This window comes from Rhinolophus sinicus, linkage group LG07 (assembly GCF_036562045.2).
Source record: "Rhinolophus sinicus isolate RSC01 linkage group LG07, ASM3656204v1, whole genome shotgun sequence".
Taxonomy (NCBI): Eukaryota; Metazoa; Chordata; class Mammalia; order Chiroptera; family Rhinolophidae; genus Rhinolophus; species Rhinolophus sinicus.
This window is the reverse complement of record NC_133757.1, coordinates 61321856-61340293: the sequence shown is the minus strand read 5'-3', so window position 1 is coordinate 61340293 and position 18438 is coordinate 61321856. Positions and strand designations below refer to the sequence as shown.

At 48.3% G+C, this 18438-nt stretch overlaps 1 protein-coding gene across 7 annotated transcripts in view; it reads right to left on the bottom strand.

Moving 5' to 3' along the window:
• The window catches only part of LDB3 (LIM domain binding 3), a 60542-nt gene that overhangs the window by 5120 nt on the left and 36984 nt on the right, over positions 1-18438 (bottom strand). For all 7 annotated transcript variants that reach the window (XM_074337204.1, XM_074337207.1, XM_074337205.1 and 4 more), the window contains 5 exons: positions 16846-16988; positions 10631-11099; positions 9686-9866; positions 8837-8957; positions 2942-3057 (listed from right to left, as the gene is read on the bottom strand). In XM_074337204.1, the coding sequence (XP_074193305.1) occupies positions 2942-3057; positions 8837-8957; positions 9686-9866; positions 10631-11099; positions 16846-16988 (1030 nt within the window). The remainder of the gene's footprint in view (positions 1-2941; positions 3058-8836; positions 8958-9685; positions 9867-10630; positions 11100-16845; positions 16989-18438) is intronic.

Below are 18438 nucleotides of genomic sequence, written 5' to 3'. Positions count from 1 at the left end.
TACCCACACCAGGGGGGAAGGGCTAGAAACTGACTATACTTAGGGGAAACAGGCAGCCAGTAAAACCTCTTTCCCCCACTAAGGTATGACCCAAATCCTCTCCCTAGAACTCAATGACAAAGGCAGACAGGAGCTGAACCATCACCTTGACCCTCACTGCTCTTTCTCAGTCTTCATTTTACATGCTTGGGACGTTAGAGACGTCTTGTTCTGTTTTCCAATTGCTTGTATATGTTAGTTTTATTTTCCTTTCAAGATTCTAAATTCCTTGATGGTGGAGACCTGTTCTGGAATACTCTTGTGTTCCCAAAACTCAAAGGAATTAATCTAATGGATGTGTTCTCCCAAGATATAACTGATGGGAAATACAGCACATCAGCTGGGAGAGCTAGTCCTGATTTTCTTTCTTACTAGTTTTTGTTTGTTTGTTTGTTTCTTAAGTTGTAGGAAAATTATGCGCTCATTACTAGTGATTTGGAAATATAAAGTGATAGAAAGAGTTTTCCAATGAAAAGATTGCTTTCCAAGAATTAAAACCACACTCCACTTTGATATATCTTAATGGAACAGTGAGTTTGGGGGAAGCCTAACGAGTCTCTGTGTTGATTCTCCAAAGGATGGGATCTGCCTGGTGTCTTTGGCCTGATCCTTGGGGCAGCGCTATGGGCGTCTCACACCTAACTAGAACTTACTTGTAATCTCTGCCTGAACAACCCTGAGCTTTATTGCTTCTTCTGAGCTCCCTCTGGGCCTTGTGCTGTCGTGACTTTCAGCCCAACATGCGGGCTCAAGGGAGCAGACCTACGCTGATCTTTGTCATGGTTCCCTCTCCGTGTGACACAGACCTCTCATCAGCCTGTCCTCAGAGAACAGGCCTTCTGTGCCACCGTCTTCCCTGGACCTTCTCCAAATCTTTTGGATCCTTCTAGAAGTTGGGTAACCAGACTCGCAGGCAGCATCTTAAGATCAGACAAGTCATAGCTTGAACGTAAGGGTCAGAGGGCCATATGCTGTGCCTTGCTGAGCTGTGGCTCTGCAGGGGATAACCTCAAAGCCAGTATACTTACATTATTGTCCCTTTTTGGAGTGGAGGCCCTGATGTATTTAAAGGACCCTAAAAGGCAGCTAGAGAATCTATTCAAAGAGCTGGAAAATCAGTGTTATGGGTTGAGTTGTGTTCCCCACCAAAATTCGTATGTTGAAGTCCAAACCCTTAGTACCTCCAGCCTACCCAGCATGGGGACACAGCAGTGACTCATTTGGAAATAGGGCCTTTGCAGATGTAATTAAGAAGTAAGTTAATGAGGTCATACTGGAGTAAGGTGGGCCCTCCATCCAGTATGATCTTGTATTCTTATAAGGATGTAAGAAGAGGAGAAGGCCACAGAGACAGACACACACACAGAGGAGAATACCGTGTGAAGACATAGACACGCAGAGGGAAGACGGCCATGTGATGACGGAGCCAGAGACTGGGTTAAGCAGTTACAAGCCAAGAAACACTGAGGACTGCTGGCCAACACCAGAAGCTAGGACAAAGGATGGCCCTGCTGATGCCTTGTACTTGGACTTCTAGCTCCCAGAACCGGGAGAGAATAAATTTTTCTTGTTTAAGCCATTAGTTTGTAGTACTTTGTTATGGCAGACCCAGCAGACTCATACACAGAGTGAACACAGTACACCCCACTAATGGAGAGGAGGGGGGCACTATAGAAATGAATTGTAAAACCTGAAGTGTATTGTAGTAAACTTTACGACTAGGGTTGTCATCTGTCATAAGTCTATAAAAATTCTTCAAGTTTAAACTATACAGATCTTTCATACAGTCCCAAAATTTTCCTTGAGCAGCTCTGGTAAAAAAAGAAAAAATAGTAGAAGCAGCACATTAATTTTCCCAAATAAAGTTCAGTCAGTGACAGACTGACATTACAGGGCTTTATCAGGGACGACAATTTCTTAACTCTCATGCAGACTCTAAATGTCAGTAAGCTCATTACCATGTCTCCTCCTTAACCCAAAGCTCTTGGAAGGAAAATGCCAAGCTCTCATGGTAAAAATGACCTGGTTGTTTAGCAGAAATAAATTGCACACAGTTAGTAGTTAATCTTGGGCTTATCTCCTGGCAACTATCTATCAAGAACAAGACCATTTAGGAAAAAGAAATGATACTCAGTCCTGCTTTCTAAAGGTTCTGTCAAAAGAAACCTTATCTCAGCTTTCCAAAGGATTAGTCAATAAGCTCCAATCTAGTGTTCCTGGTGAAAATTTAGAGGAAAACCCTTGAATCACTTCATATCTGAAACAACCTATAACAATAGGAAGCCATCCACTGTTTTTTAAATCCAAGCATCATTCACTGCTCCCACCTACTGAGAATAATTTTGGTAAGGCTGCTGGACAAACCCCCAAATCACTGGGCTGGGGCAGTGGGTGAATACTAATTGGTTACTTGTCATCTTGCATACAAAATTCTCAGTTACATGACTGGTTTGTTTTTTTGGTTGTTTTTTTCCTTTCCCAACAATTTGCACCGGTGTATAGATTCAGGCTTAGTCACCACCCTGTGCTGGTTTGATTTGCAAATGCTTTCTGAAACTGACATTAACTTTCTGCAGGGTCATTTTCTCCTTTGTCTCTGTCACCTCTTATAGCCCAAATAGACTGATCCCCCCCAAAAAAAAAAAAAATTATATTACCCAGATCCTGGCACTGTATTGTCCTTAATGAAATGGAGAGTAACAAAGCCACACTGGTTTATAAAAATGATTAGTAATAAAACTTTGCTCAACTGTGACATATCAAGCCATCATGGTATTTGTCAGCTTTTAAAAACGATCAGATTTGAATGTCAGAATTGAAAGGACGAAGGGTGTTGGTCACCTGACCCACTTGGTCCCTCCTGCCCCTTCTCAGACAGTCAGAACCCCAGCTAAAAACATACCGCGCAAATGAAGCAGGTGTCGTGCCAGGTATGCCCCAGGGCTTCGATAAACTTGTCACCAGCCTCCACGGGGAAATCGCAGCCGTGACACTTGGTGCTGAACAGATTGATATAGTCTGAAATGAAAGGCAGAGTGAGGGCCAGCCTCTAGGCAGGCTAGGAGGAGTGTCCTGGCCATATCAACCCAATGCCAAGACAATACCCCAAATCACTGGGCTAGGAGCAGTGGGTGACTCCTAATTGGTTGTCATCTTGAAGACAAAATACTCAGTTACATGATATACTTTTTTTTCACTTTTCTAATAATTTGCACTGGTCACTGGTGTATAGATTCAGGCTTAGTCACTGACTCAAACCTGTGCTGGTTTGATTTGCAAATGCTTTCTGAAACTGTCATTAACTTTCTGCAGGGTCATTTTCTCCTCTGTCTCTGCCACCTCTGATAGTCCAAACACGCTGATCCCCAAAAAGAAAAAAAAAATCATATTTCCTAGCAGCTATGCTTATTTGGAAAGAATAAGAGCCCTTAACATTTTTAATAGTTATAGAATATTCTTTGCTTGGTCATTCCTCTTTCACTGGGCATTTGTGTTAATAACAAATTTTCACTACTAGAATCAATATTTGAGCTCCTTTGTTGGGACATGTCCCCTCCCCCCTCAGCCAAGGAGATAATAATACCAAATATTCTTTGTATAATGCTTCATAATTTACCAAGCATTCTCACATAGATGGTATTATTTACTAGTATCGCAACGTCAAGGTCTTTGTACTCCCAGCACAGAGCCTGGCACATAAGTCAGTACTCAACACATACATTGTGAATGAATGAGTGAATGGATGAAACAATGAATCAATAAATCAATGAATGAACTTAATCTTTGCAAAATCCCTCAAAGACTGAACTGTCATTGTTTTTCTGTTTTGCTTGGTTGTATTTTGTGGATGAGGAACTGGGGAACAAAGAGGTGAAGAGCCTTGCCAGGGTCACACAGCTGCGACACTGTGGGCCAGTCCCGTGCGTGTCCCCCACAGGAGCTGTCCTCTGTGGGTCACAGTGGCAGTAGTTCTACTGCACTCACTGTAGAGCTCTTCCAGGTTCTTTCTAGGAAAGCTCGATGACTTCCAAAGCCTTCATTTCCCCATAAGTGTGTATGTGTCTCCTCCGCTCTGCCACAGTTGGCTTTTTCTTAGAGTGATTTTTCTGTTCAGATCTCCTCGTGGACAGTATGCCTGTTCACTGTCTTAGCCCACACGCTAAGAGGCAGAGTGCCGTGGGGGTTATGAATTAGGATTCTGAAGAAAGAAAGAGCTGCATTCAAATACGAGCGCTATTAAGGAATTGTTCAAATGTGAAGCATGTCACCTAACTTTTCAGCACCTCAACTTTCTCATCTATATAATAGGAATAACTATAGTACCTAATTCATGGGGTTATTGAGATAGATTAGTGAGTATGATTGTTAGGTAGATAAGTAGGTCCCCGGTAAGATAAAGAAAAGACAGCCATATCCTAAAACTTCAGGTTTTGAAATCACTCCTTTGCTCCAGGACATAATGTAACAAGGCCTTGAGGTTAATCATAAAATTCATTTTGGCCTGACAAACGGAGCAGATCTGATAGATAAAGAGTAGGTTACTTGCTAATTTCTTTAAGATGGGCAAGCAGAACAAACTTGGTAGATGAATTTCATTAGAAGGCGCCAATTCCCTTCTTCAAACAAGTTCCCTTCTTCAAACAGCTCCCCTTCCCCAAGCAGGTAAGGGAAGGTATAAAAGTAAGAGCTTTTGCCTCAGTCATGGGGCACTCCCATTCGAGATCCCCGCTCGGGAGCTGCAACCTCTTCTCCTGCCTCTAATAAACTATCCTGTTTTTAAAACTTTTTGCCTCTCCCTGGTCCGTGTTTCCATTCTTCGGCTTCACGAGACACAAACCGCACTCAGAAGCTGCCGGCAGATCCAACATCACCTACATCATTATTATACAGAATAAATAAGATACTGTATGTGAAGTACTTGGCACAAATGCTTGAAATGTTGGCTCTTATTTTGAATGTCTTTATAAATGATGAAAGGAGGGAAGGGAACCGATTCAAATGCCTACTATGTGCCAATCCAATATTAGTACTTGTCGCCACGCAGCAGCCTACCCGTCTGTCTCCTTGTACCTGCCCCTAAAGAAAGGAGAGTCTGTGAGACAGATCCTTTCAGGGACATTGCTTCACCTTTGTACTTGCACCTTATATCTCCCTGTTTGGCCCCAGAAAGATGGCTGGTCAGCCAATGACGAGTAAGATTCCCCAAGGGGGGGACAACTCAAGCAAGGCGCAGTCGAGTGGGGACCAACAGGAGAACCCATGGTGTTCACAGAGGTGGGCACATTTTAAAGACAAAGAAACTGGCTGTAGAGGTTCCACCACAGGAGTAGTAAGGAGCCTGATGGGTTCCAAATTTATCACTCTCCTTCCAAGACTTCGCGCTGTCTCCAGTTATCTATTTGCCATGGAGCTTTGGTAAGTTATATCTCTTGCATATTTTTCCAATATGGTTCCCGTTTTGGGGTTTAATTACAGTTTGTCATTCAAGTGCTTTTACCTGTATCACAGTCCGTGAATGTTGTTTTTGACAGAATACTTAACATCTTCTGTAGGCAGAAATCTATCACTTCACCAGAGCTAAGAAAACATTATTCTACTTCCTTTAGGAAGTTATAGCAGGTTTGCTGTTCACTCTGCGCTTTGTGGGAACTTAGTGTGGGGGGAGAAACAGGGCTATAGGCTAACCCATCGCCACTGGAGGGCTAGCTCTTGCCCCACTCCTGACTTCTCTCTCCTTACTCCCAGTTGGTCTCCAGATGCTCTGGGCTCTCTCCTCCATGTCTGTGCCTCTGTATGAACCAGGCCTCGGGCTTGGAAAACTCTCCCCACTTTGCCTACCTGAACCTCGGGCAATCCTTTGGGCCACGCTTTCCTTCTGGGAAGTTGTCATCCCCACCCCAACCAAGAGATATGAGACAGCCTCCCTGAGGGCTTCTCCTGGGTTTCTTTTCCTCTTCAGTCATTGATTCATTAATTTTTATTTCTTAACTGTGCATTTAGGTGCTGGCATGTCACATGCTGACAGGTCTACTGGAGGTTTTTGAGGGCAGAGACCCCTTCATTTTGCTCAGCATCTTACACAGGAATTGGCACACATTTGATGGATAAATGATGAATTGACAAAGAAATGGTTCAAAAAAACGTATTAAATAGTGATTCCTTCTGCTGTTGTGCAGTCTATGGTTTTTCACAGATTAAGCTTTTACAATGGATTGATTTTATTTCTGGAATATCTAGTCTTCCCTACTGGTTAATATTTCTGTTTTAAACTTGATTCTGTATGATCTGGAGGATTGCCGCTTTGTTTTAGAATTTGGTAGCACAGGTCTAACCCTAATACATTAAAAAAAAGAAGCTGATAATTTTCCTGTTATTCTATAAAAGAAGAATGTAATTGTATTAAGTTTGTGCATGGGCCTCTCCCACCAGGAGCATAATTTAGTTCCTCATTTATTTATTCCTTCCTTTATTTCTCCTATAAGGAAAATTTATGATTTTCTTTGACTAACTCTCCTATGCCCCAAGTTGAATTCATACCCTGTATTTAATGAATTTTATTACTGTTGTAAAAGCAATCAAATCACAGATGCTCTGTATTGAAAAAGGGCTTAGTGCTTTACTAGAGCAGTGGTTCTCAAATGTTAGAATCATCTGGACGATTCATTAAAACACAGATTGCCAGGCTCCACCCCTCAGAGTTTCTGATTCAACAGATCTGGGGTGGGGCCGGAAGATCTATATTTCTAGTACATTCCCAGGTGATATTAAAGTTTCTGGTCCTGGGACCACACTTGGATTCCCAAAAACCTAACTGAATATTGGAATCACGTGGATGGGAGAAGGGCACCCCATGAAATCTGGCTTCTGGAAGTCTGGGGATTTATCTTCTCTATCTCGTTAAAGTTCCCCCAGGTGATTGTGCCATCCTGACAGGCCTGGGCACTGCTTGGCTGCAGGCCCATCTGTGAGGGGTTGACACTCCCACCTGTCTGTCTTATACAAGATGTCATATATAAAAATGTCAGCTCATCATTACAGCCAACTGAAATTTTGTGAGTCTACATCCAATTTCTTCCAAGTTGTTGATAAAAATGATGCCAAAGTACCACAACGAGATACTACTTCACACCCATTAGGATGCCTGCTATCAAAAAAAAAAAAAAAAAAAAAATCAGAAAATAACCAGAGTGGGCAAAAACGTAGAGAAATTAGAATCCTATGCACTGTTGGTGGGATGTAAAGTGGTGCAACCACTATAGAAAACAATATGGAGCTTCCTCAAAAAGTAAAAAATAGAACTACCATATGACCCAGCCATCCTTCCTCTGGGCATATAACCAAAAGAACTAAAAACAGGATTTTGAGGAGCTATTTGTACACCCATGTTCATAGCAGCTCTGTTCACAATTGCCAAGAAGTAAAAGCAACCCAAATGTCCATCAATCTTTTTGAAGGGCTGCTATGGAGAGAGGCACTGGTGGTAGTGGAAATCTATCATTTTTTTTGCAAACCTGAGACACATATTATGGCTCATAACAAATTTTGAAAGCTAGAAGCTTTTAGTTAATTAATAGCAATTCTCATTGGAATAATAGCACTTTTATTAATTACCAATCATCACCATATGCTCATAAGAAGGGAAAAGACAAGTGTTATCTTCTCGCTTTTACAGATATGGAAACTGAGGCATTGTGTTACTAAGTGACTAAGTCACTCAGTTAACTTCAGAGCTGGAAAGAGAATTCACTGGTATGTAAGAATCCTAGAAATTGCTTTTATAATTTATTGTCAGGGGAAAAAAAGTTTCATTTTGTTTTGCTTTTCCCCTTGAGGAACTGGAATGTTTTCTCCTTTCTGATTTTAAAGTAAACTAACTTACTATGTCTCTTTTTTGCCCTCAAATGTGCTACCGAGTCACTGCTTCTCTTTTAACCTTCTTAATCAGCATGCTTGCTTTTCCCTCCTCTACTTAGTATTGATTTTCTATTTCTAGTGTCTTAACCTTCAAGCCTTTGTTACCTTTGTTGGAACCTGCCTCAAATCCTTTTCTGAAAGGGGCAGGCTGTGACTAAATGAGTGAGTGAGTAAATGGCTAGTTGGCCAGGACACCCCACTCTCTAGTACAGTGCTTTGTCTTCAGAATTTATGATAATTTTCTCCAAGTTTTAAGATAACATACATCCTTTTGGGAAGCAGAGAAACTCTGAATTCAGACAGGGAGATTATAGGACCCTGAGGTAACATCGTAGGGACAGGGAGAGGGACTTTCACGTATTTGATGCTTTACACACTTTCTCTGATTTAAGCCTCACCACAACTATGTGAGACAAGTGTTCAGTCCCCCCATTTTACAGATGGGGAAACTGAGGCTCAGAGAAGTTTAGTGACTCACTCAGGGTTACAAAACCAGCCTGAGGTGGAGCCTAGAGCAGAACCTGGGATGAAGTCCAGAGCCAAAGCCTTTGCAGACTGGACCATGTGGTCTCCAAAATCATCTGAAAGGTTTCCCATGGTGCTACAAGATGCCAACTGGTGATCCACAAATTTGGTGCAGGGAAAGGAGCAGAGATTGAATATGTAACAAAAACAAGTGCCATCCTGGCCAGGAAAACTGCAACCAAATGGGCAGAGGAGATAATAGTTTAGTGAACTTCCTTTGTGTAGTGTTAGCAGGATTCTGCCTTGCAGCCTCCTGATGATTCCATGTGAATGACCCAGGGAGGAGTTCCCTGTGCCTGTCCCTTTCTTTCAGACAGGGGTGGGGGTGGGGGGCTTCCCCGCAACACAGCAGCCCTACCTTTCTCACAGTAGGGCTCCCCATCTTCCATATGGAAAAGGCTGTTGCCAAAGGGCTTCTTGCAGGCTGCACAGATGAAGCAGGTGGTATGCCACGTCTGTCTCAGGGCATGCATCACTTCCTGAGGGAAAGAGCCTCAGCTCAGGACAAAAAGGTCCAGGAGAGTGGGGGAGCTGGGCGTGACTTCCCTATCAGGCCCCAACCACTGCCAGAGCATCCCATCTGGGAGCAGGGCAGGAGAGCCCAGGAGGCGGGCCTTGGATGCACTGAGGAAAGGCCTGGGGTGGCAGAGGAGGGCTTCCTGCCCATGCGGCACTGGCTGGGTGCCAGGGTCTGCATGTGCTTACATAACTGTGATGCCGAACATTCCCATCCAACCTGGGAGAGAGGTACTGCTTGTGACGGCCATTTTACCACATGGGCATAGAGGGTCCAGGCCACACGCAGGCACGTGGTGGGGTTAGGCTGTGAAGTGATGACTTGCTTGGTAGAGGCTCCACCACCACCTCAAAGGTGTGCGGCCCAGGCTGATAATCGTCTCTCGCTTCAAGTGCATGAGCTTCCTAGTTCATCAGTGGTAAACCACCTCCCTTCCAGGATAGAAATGGAGTTGCTCTCTCTCTGTTAGCAGCAACTTCCTGGCTTCCTACCGTGTTTCCCCAAAAATAAGGCCAACTTGGAAAATAAGCCCTAGCATGATTTTTCAGGAGGACATCCCCTGAACATAAGTCCTAATGTGTCTTTTGAAGCAAAAATTAATATAAGACCCGGTCTTATTTTTGGGGAAACACGGTAATGGTAGCCCACAATCCTGGGGAGGGTCAGAGGAGAAGGATGCTACCCACTTACCCCCATGATTTTGGTGTTGCACTTGGCACAGATTGGGGCAAAGAACTGCTCATAACACCGCTCGCAGTAAACGTTGTTCTGCTCTTCCACAAAACACACATCTGCCAGGGACGTCTTGCAGTAGGCACAGTTGAACTCTTCTGGGTGCCAGGAGCGGCCCATGGCTACCAGAAAGGGACCCCTGGGAAACAGAACAGCACCTACTAAGGTAGCCCCAAAAGCGTGAGAAGATAGCGTGAGATCCCCCAAGGATGCCCATACCTTGACCCAACACCTTGACTTTTGTGACTGTTCTAACAAAATTCAGATAAAGTGCCATGCAGAAAAAAAATGTTCATTGTTGTGTTACTTACGCTAAAGAAAACTGGGAAGCAACTCAATCATCCACCAGTAGGGGATGGGGTAAGCATATTATGGAATATCCATTCAGTTGATTAAATAAGTTGATTAAAATAAGAAGCACAAAGACGGTACTGATGGCTAACATCTTTTAAGTGCTTACACTGTGCCAGGCACTAGTCAAGAAGAAAGTTGTATTTATTAACTTGTTAATTCTGACAACAATCCTGTGAAGTAGGTTCTATTATGACACCCATTTTCAGATAAGGAGCTGAGGCACAAAGATTAAGGTGGTTGTTCAAGGCCATAGAGCTAGTATGGTAGTAGACCCAGGACAAAACCTGGGTAGTCTAGTTCACGTTAGTAGTCAGAAGAGTGGGGCTATGAGGAAAGGTTTTATATTTTAATTTGTCCTTTCTGAATTTTCTAATTATTCTCCAATGCGTGTTACTTTATTTTTTTTAAGTGTATTTTTCATATACTCATATATAAGCTTACCATCCCCAATCCCCCTACACAGAAATACTACAAACATACTATACTGGGTGAACAAACTGAACCCCCACCATTCCAGGAAGCCAGCACAGGGGAACAGCTGGACCGTACCGGATGACATTGTTGCAGTGTCCACAGAGCGGAGTCCGACTGCTGGCTGGGAAGCGCTCAGCCCTCTGGACGGTGCCCCTGGCAAGGGGGGGCACCTGGGAACCTATCAGGGTGTAGGCTGGAGTCCCTCGGGGCACAGTCTGCTTGCTGATGGAGCTGGTACTCTTGCCAGGGGCAAACTTCTGAGAGAAGCTGTCATCTGTCACCCATGGCGGACGGCTGGCAGATTCCGTAGGGCCCCCACTGTAGGCCACCGAGGGTGTAGGGTTATAGCTTGGGGCAGGTGAGGAAGTATAGGCTGGCGCTGGGGAGGGGGAGTAGGTGGGGGCAGGCGATGGGGTATATGCAGGGGCAGGGGAGGGGGAATAAGTGGGGGCCGGCGAGGGGGTATACGCAGGGGCAGGGGAGGGTGTGTAGGGAGTTGGACTGTAATTGACCCCTGGGGATGGGCTATAAGTAGATGTAGGCACTGCAAAAAGATCCAAAGAAAATGTGTCAGGAATTCATTTTCCCCAAATCCCCCCACCCCAGCCAGAGAAAGGCAACTTTAATATCAGACTAGGACAATTCCAACTTTTACCGGAGACACAGTTTCGACCTTCTTGATGCCCTAGATTTGAATTTGCAGTGGGACACAGGGAGATGAAGAGCCCTCAGAGCAGAGCCCCCAGGAGCTCCGAGGGCTAGGAAAGGGATAGAGCTATAAATAGCTGCAGCTGCTTGGGTGGAGCCCACTGGGCTTGGCTGCTGGAGGCCTGCAGAAGGCAGGGTGCAGGGCCAAGCTCCTATCTGGGTCCCTTGGGAGTGGGTCAACTTGGCCCTGACTGGAAGATGCTTTGGTTGCACTCTGACCCGTGATTTGACATCCGAAATGCCTCAATCGTGTGCATTTGCTGAACCTGGACCTACTCCAGTCATCGGAACAAAGCACATACAGGGCAGTAGGGTTTTCAGGTTCAGGTTGCAGGATTAGCAACAATAATTTTCCTGGGAAACATGTTGGCTTGATCTGTATTGGGGGAAATTCCATCTTGGTTTGATTAGGGTGAGGGGTGTTGAAGGAGTCACTCAGAAGAAGCCTGGGCAGAGATACTAGGGTGACACAGCCTGAGTCTAGCTGCTTTGGGGGCACCTGTGCTCTCCCACATTAGTTTGGTGGAAAGTGAGAGTGGGTCCGCGTGACTAGAGAGGTTGCCAAGGGAGTCAGAGTGCAGGAGGAGACCGCACTGCCCCACTTCTGGAACCTCGTCCTCCAGTTCACTGAGAGCTGAAAATATTTTTGGGGTGACAGCACAAAGAAGCACTGCAGCTGCTCACCCAAAGCCCTCCAAGGCCTGGGCCCTCAAAACCCAGGTATCTTAGTGCTCTATTGCCTCTGTTGTGGAACCAGCTGGGGCAGACCCAGCTGCATCCTGCACACACCATCCAGCCAGCCTCCTCTTCAAGAGAAGAAGGTTCCAAATGCCTCACCTCAACTCAGTCTGCTCTTATGGAAAGAGGCCTCATTCCCCCACCCTGGGAAGCAGCATGTCAGGGCAGCCTCCCTTCCCGTCTGGCTGGATGGACTGTGCTGAAGGGTACTGAGGCAGCCCCCACCAGGGTCCAGCCTAGAAAATAAGGACCTGGCCTTTGGTCTCTCACACCTGCTTCCTCTGGACCACTTTGGGTGGCTTGTGGCCTGTTGCTCCAACTCTGCACCTTCTATTCCTAGACAACTGGTACTTCAGAGCTGGGTATCATGGAAACCCCTGCACTGGGGGTGGGGAGGGACCTGGCCTTTGTTATGGAAGGCGCAGGGGGTAAAACTCTCCACAACACTGCCCTGGAGCCAACCGGGGAGGTTGCATGCTGGTTTCTTCCCACTTACTAAGCGGGTAGACTAGGTACTTAATAACAGATCATCTTTGTTAATCCATTTACAGCTGAGGTCACTGAAGCTCAGACAGAGCCAGTGAGTGGCAGAGCAAGTCTCCAAAACCATTCTGTCTATCACCCCAACCTGCATTTGCAAAGAATACTCCTTGGTCCACTGTGTCATCAGGCGTAATTGTCAGCATGGAGGAGGCCCTATGCTCTGGCAAGTAGCTCAGCCTTTATGAGTACAGTTCTACTACCTCTTGACTGTGTGTCAGTGGGCAAGTTCCTTAACATCTCTGTGCCTGAATTTCCTTGTCTAAAAATGACAATAATTCTTAGTTAACCTTACAGGGTTACCTGCCACAGTGTGTGTGTGTCACTGAAGATGACAGGGATAGTGACTCCTGGGTCTCAGGGTCAGCATGAACTGTCAGCTCATTTCACAGCCTGGTGGTCACCTAGGGGAACTCAGCCCAGGTAGACTGTGGGATGTTGGGGGTGGGAGTGGGAAATGTGACATCCTGAAGTTCCATAACCTGGGACTAAGTCTACTCACGAGTGGTGGAGTGCATGACACTCTTGCCTGCCTCACAGGAAGTGGTAAGAACCTACCAGAGTGACACGGTGCATGCACTTGGTAAATCTCTGAAGCCCAAATTCAAGGTGTTGTCACCCTCCCTAACAACTTTGCACAGCGGCCAAGTGCCTGCAGCGGTCTCACAATGCTGGTGGCAAGGGTGCTGGGGGGACTGGCACAGAGAGAGGCTGTGAAGAAAGGTGATCTAGCAGAATCCCTCTCTGTTATGAACGTATGAAGGGGTTCTGTCCAAGATTTTATTTCCTTTTTTGTAAAGTGGAGGATCACTGCTAAAAGGCATTCAGAACAAAAGCCCTAATCCTGTGCTGATATATTAGTCCTATGTGGCTGTTGAGCGCTTGATATGTGGCTTGTCTGAATTAACAAGTGCTATCAGGGTAAAATGCACACCAGATTTTGAAGACTAAGTACAAGAATACGTTGCAAAATATCTCAATAACTATTATTTTATATTGATTATATATTGAAATGATGTCGTGAGTATAATGAGTTAAGTAAAATATATTACAATTAATTTCACTACTTCCTTTTACTTTAAAATGTGGCCGCTAGAAAATTTCTTTTTGTTGAACGGTCCTGACCTAATCAGAACAGTAGCTACCAAGTACTGACTGCTTCCATATGCCAGGCCCTTTATGTGCATTATTTCATCTAACGCTCGCCGCAGTCCAACGAGGCAGATAATATTTTCAAGTCCATTTTATAGATGAGGAACTGAGGTTTGGAGAGCTTACGTGACTACCTCAAAGTCAATGAGCTAGTGAACTAACTACCTGGCTGAACAGGAGCGCAGATGGGACTCAACGCCAAATCCTCCACCCCCAACCACTCCCTAGGCAGCACAAGCCCCTTCCCAAAAGGGCCCTTGCCCACTTTTCCTGCCTCCCTCCAGCAATACTAACCCTATTCCCTCTGCGTGGCAGACATCTCTTCCCTCCTCCGGAAGCTCTTCCAGGCTCCCTGATCCAACCCCTTCTAAGCCTCCACAACACGACGCTCTCAGAAGTCAAAAACAGGCCAGAATCTGGACCCAGGTTTGGCCGTTTCCTTGCGCGGGGCTACTCCCATCCAGCGCCCAGGACCTTTCCTTCCTCGAGGCACGGCCTGGCAGCTACGCTCCCCCATCGCGTCTCCCCATTCCTGTTGGGGAGGCAGGGAGGGGCGCAGGGAGCAGCTGCTTCCCGGGCCCCTTCCCTCTACGCCCTCCAGCCCGGCACGCTGAGCCAACCCCGACATGCCAGGAGACTTGATATCCTAGTTCAGAGCCCCCGGCTGTTGCTATTTCTGCATGACGGAATTCAGCCCGTCCAAATTAGAAGGTGATATTTCATCTCTAATTGGCAAGTTCAAAAGGCCCGTATCGCACTCGGAGGCCTCGGGAATGTGTAATTAAACAAGGTGATTTCTGACTCACTGCAGGTCGGGCCTGGCTCCCCGCAAGTGCCCGGCCCGCGGGCCGACGTGGCCTCCTCCGGCCCGGGCCTCCGCGCTGCCGCCGCCTGGCTGCCGCCCGGGCCCCAGGTGCTCTGGGGAGCGGCCGCCCAGCCCTGGGGCCAGCGATAACATCTGGGCTGCGAACGCCACCCTTGGCCCGGAGGAGCCCCGGCCGGAGCCAGGCTGTGGCACTCCCGCTCCGGGGACACGGTCGGCAGAGGAGGGGACGGGGCTCGAGCCCATGTTTCCCGCTTCTCCCCGGGCCGCCTGCCAGTCGCTCCTGGACCTCACCGGGCAGCTGGGCCTCCCCGGGAGAGAGGGTGGAGGCGCACTGCCTCTTTCCCTCTGGGCAGGAATGAGTTAACGTCTGCCGGGCCTGGGAACGCCGCGGAGGCCTGGGGCTCCGGCACGTCTCGCCCGCCTGGACCACAGCCCGACAAAGAGAAGGAAAAGGGCGCCGCGCGGGCCAGGCAATGAGCGCCCCCGGAGCCGAGCCGCCCCCTGGCGGGCCTTGGGAGGAGAGCCGGCGGCCGGGACACGCCCCGGAAGGTGCTGTAAAGTACTCGCCTCGCGGCAGAGCTGTGCTCGGGCCCGGACGGATGTGCCCTCTTGGCGCTCCGACAGACCCTCGTCTCCACCCGCTGCTACTCCTCCAAACTCCTTTCTATCCTCATTCTGGTTGTTATCCATGTTCCGCAGTGCAGCCGCTTCCTCCAGCTCCACTGAGATTTTTCACTATTGCAGCCCGCTCAAAAATTGTTCCCTAATCCTGTGGATTTTTTAACCTCAGAACTTCCTGTCCCTGCCTCTGAAGGAACAGAGGAGGGCACCTCCTGTGTTCCCAGCGCTGCGCTAGGTGCTTCATTTCATCCCCAGAACACGAGGTGCACACAGTATCATGTCCATTTTTCAAATGACATTCCAGCCCAGGAGATGAAATCCTTTGCCTTAAATGGCAGAGTGGTCCCTGGCAGAGGAGTCTGTTAAGGCCCCTTCTACTGCCCACACTCCACACTGCCGTCAGGGTGAGCTCCGCAGCAGAGCTGATGGGGCTTGTCTACCCTACACAGTCAACGTCCCCAAGCAAGGCCCTTTCGGACTCAGTCCCTGTCTTGTCTCCCCTGCTCTCCAGCCACAGTGAGAAGATTCTCTGGGGTCTCTCATTTTCCTTAAGTCATGCTCCGGAGTTCAACTGCCCTTCTTTTATTTACGTCATGGCTGCTTGACCAACTCTCTCTCTCTTGCATGACACAGAGAAGCCTCCTCCCTGCCCCCTGGGAATTAGCTACCTCATTCTTTCCCAAACAAGACATTAACTTTCTGGCTTCCTCACTCCCCATTACCCATGGCAAGTGGGGGGATGCTTGCAATTTTCACCAGCATTCACTCATTCATTTGTTCTTATTCACCTCCTTTGCGGAGCAGCTGCTCTGTGCCAGACCTGAGTCAGGCGCCGGAGATACAGTGGAGGCAATCTGCCATAGCCCTGCCCTCCTGGAATTCAGAGTCAGAATCCAGTCGGAAGGAGATACATGGTGGTATTAGCACCCGGGGCCTGGATGCCAGGAGCCCTCCTATGGGCTCATCTTATAGACCAGGGTACTCGGGACCTCCCCCAAGCCTGGGAAAACACCTGTTAAAGAGCTCTTAGGTTTACTGAAAAGGGGTGGGCAGGGGAAGGCAGGGTGCAAGCCAGCCTGAGAATTGCCCTGGGGCTCTGGGGAGCAGGCCCAACTTTGGCTAGTAGAGAGAGGGTCATGCAAGGGGGTCCTAGGCAGTGAAGAGGGTGGAGACCAGAGCGGTGGAGCAGACAGCCAGTGAGTTCAGTCACCAGCAAACCCTGGCTGGCCACTCTGCTGTCTCACCTATGCTTTCCATGCCTGGAGTTATACTGCCTCAGCTGAGGAAACCAAAGACTGGACAGGTTGAGCAGCTTGCCCAGGATCACACCATGATGCAGTAGGTCTGTCCAAAACCCATGGCATATTTGGTAGAGCTGCCCGTCCTCCAGCTTGAGCCAGACCCAGACTCCCAGAGGAACAAGCTCCTCCCTTTAAACCCTCTTCCCTCAACTTGAGCCTGAAAAATCCCCAGCCAGGAGTGTCTTCCTAAGAGCTGGGAGGCTCCATCCCTACCTGGCACTGCCCACCTCTCTCCCCAGGGCCAGAGGCAGGCTCCATAGGACTGGCCCACAATTGGGGGAAGGAGGGCTGAACCTCATTAGCAGGGCTTCACTGACCACCATCCTTCTGGGGATGTGGCCTTGGGGCTGACCCCTGGGGCCCACTCTCAGTCTGACAGCCTCCCCTCCCACTCTGCCTCTCACCTGGCTGGTAGACAGAAGGCCGAATGCTGGCAGTGGTGACAACCCGGGGCTTGGGCGCAGGGGCTGCTGGGGCCTCGCTGTATGTATGGGTGGCAGGTGCTGGAGAGGTCGCCTTGGCTGGACTGCAGGCAGAGGCCTGGGGCCTGGAACCAAGGGGGGAAGAGTTAGAAGACAGAAAGACAGCCCCACCCAGGCCCTGGGGCCTGCAGCCATGGCAGGTTGGCTCTCCAGTCTTCAGGGGCCTCTGCGAGGAGGAAACATGACAGAGATGATCTCCGACAGCTGCCAGAGGCTGTGAAGGAAATATTCCAGGGGGTCTTAGAGGGGAGGACGCTGCTCCTTGGATGCTAAGTTTCAGTGAGTTTGGTAAGCCACCAGCTGGACAAGAAGATGCATGAAAACCTTTCACGCATCCAGGGAGAGATTGCCAGGGTGGGTCTGGGACTGGAAGGGACAGAGGCAGGAGGGAGGAGAGAGACGGAGGTGGTTGGAGATGCCCCACACCCTCAACCTTCTGGCCTTCTGGGGCACCTCACAGCTTCACACCACCTGGCCCCCACCCCCAGACCTTTCTATTGTTGCTGGAGAGAGCAGCAAAGTCTCAGGTTTCTGGGCAAGAGTGCTCCAGGGAGGGCTCATGAAAAGGCAGGAGACTCCTCCTTCCCAACACACACACACGCACACGCACACACACATGCTTCTCTTCCATATAGAATTCCTGTTGCCTGCTTCTCACTGGGTTTGCTGCCAGGAGGCCTAGAACAGTCTTTTCCTACTTGTGATCCAGGGACCATGGGACCAAAGAGATGGAAAAAAAAGGTATCCCAGTTCATTGCCCTCAGGAAATGCTGTACTTGGCCTCTCCTCTTGGAGAGCTAAAGGCTCCAAGAACTCTTGCAGTTCAGCAGCCCATTAAACTTTGTCTGATCCAGTGTTTCCCAGTTTCATTTGTCTGTGAAACCCCCCATTTTTTTTTGCATTTAAAACTAATATACACCTTACAGAACATGTCCCTGGTCTCTCCCTGCATCTTTCAGATCCCAACAGGGACTGTGTGACCACACCGAGGGCAACGGGTCGTTGATGGGGTGCTAGAGAAGTGAGCCTCTGGAAATATTCTGCCCATGGCTTCCTGCCTTCCTTCCACTTGTTCCCCATGGGCCCAGGGCCTGTGCATCATTCTGGGCAGAGTTATAGGATAAGGATGTACCTTCTTCTCTAGGGCTCTGGCAGGGAGAGGCCCAAGCTAAGAACCTACTGCCAAGATGGAGAAAGGCGTGTGGTGCTGCCCCAGACAGTGCGGAGGTGGAATGAGCCTCAGACAGCCAGCATCCCAGACATGGGCGGTGTGCAGACTTGCCCTGCCACGTTGCCATGTTTCTGGTTGAGTGAGGCCATTGTCACCCCTTCCTGGGCCTGCCTGCCTTTCTCAGATCAACCCCTGCTAAGACCAGTGGAATAGGGACCTCAATGGAAAAGGAAGAGGCAGTGCCCACAGGGTGCCCCGCTGCCACTGTGGTGGGAGAAGGCCAACTCAGTGTATATTAGCCAGACTTCCCCGCCAGTGGAGGATGCTTTCCTAGCATCCCAGGA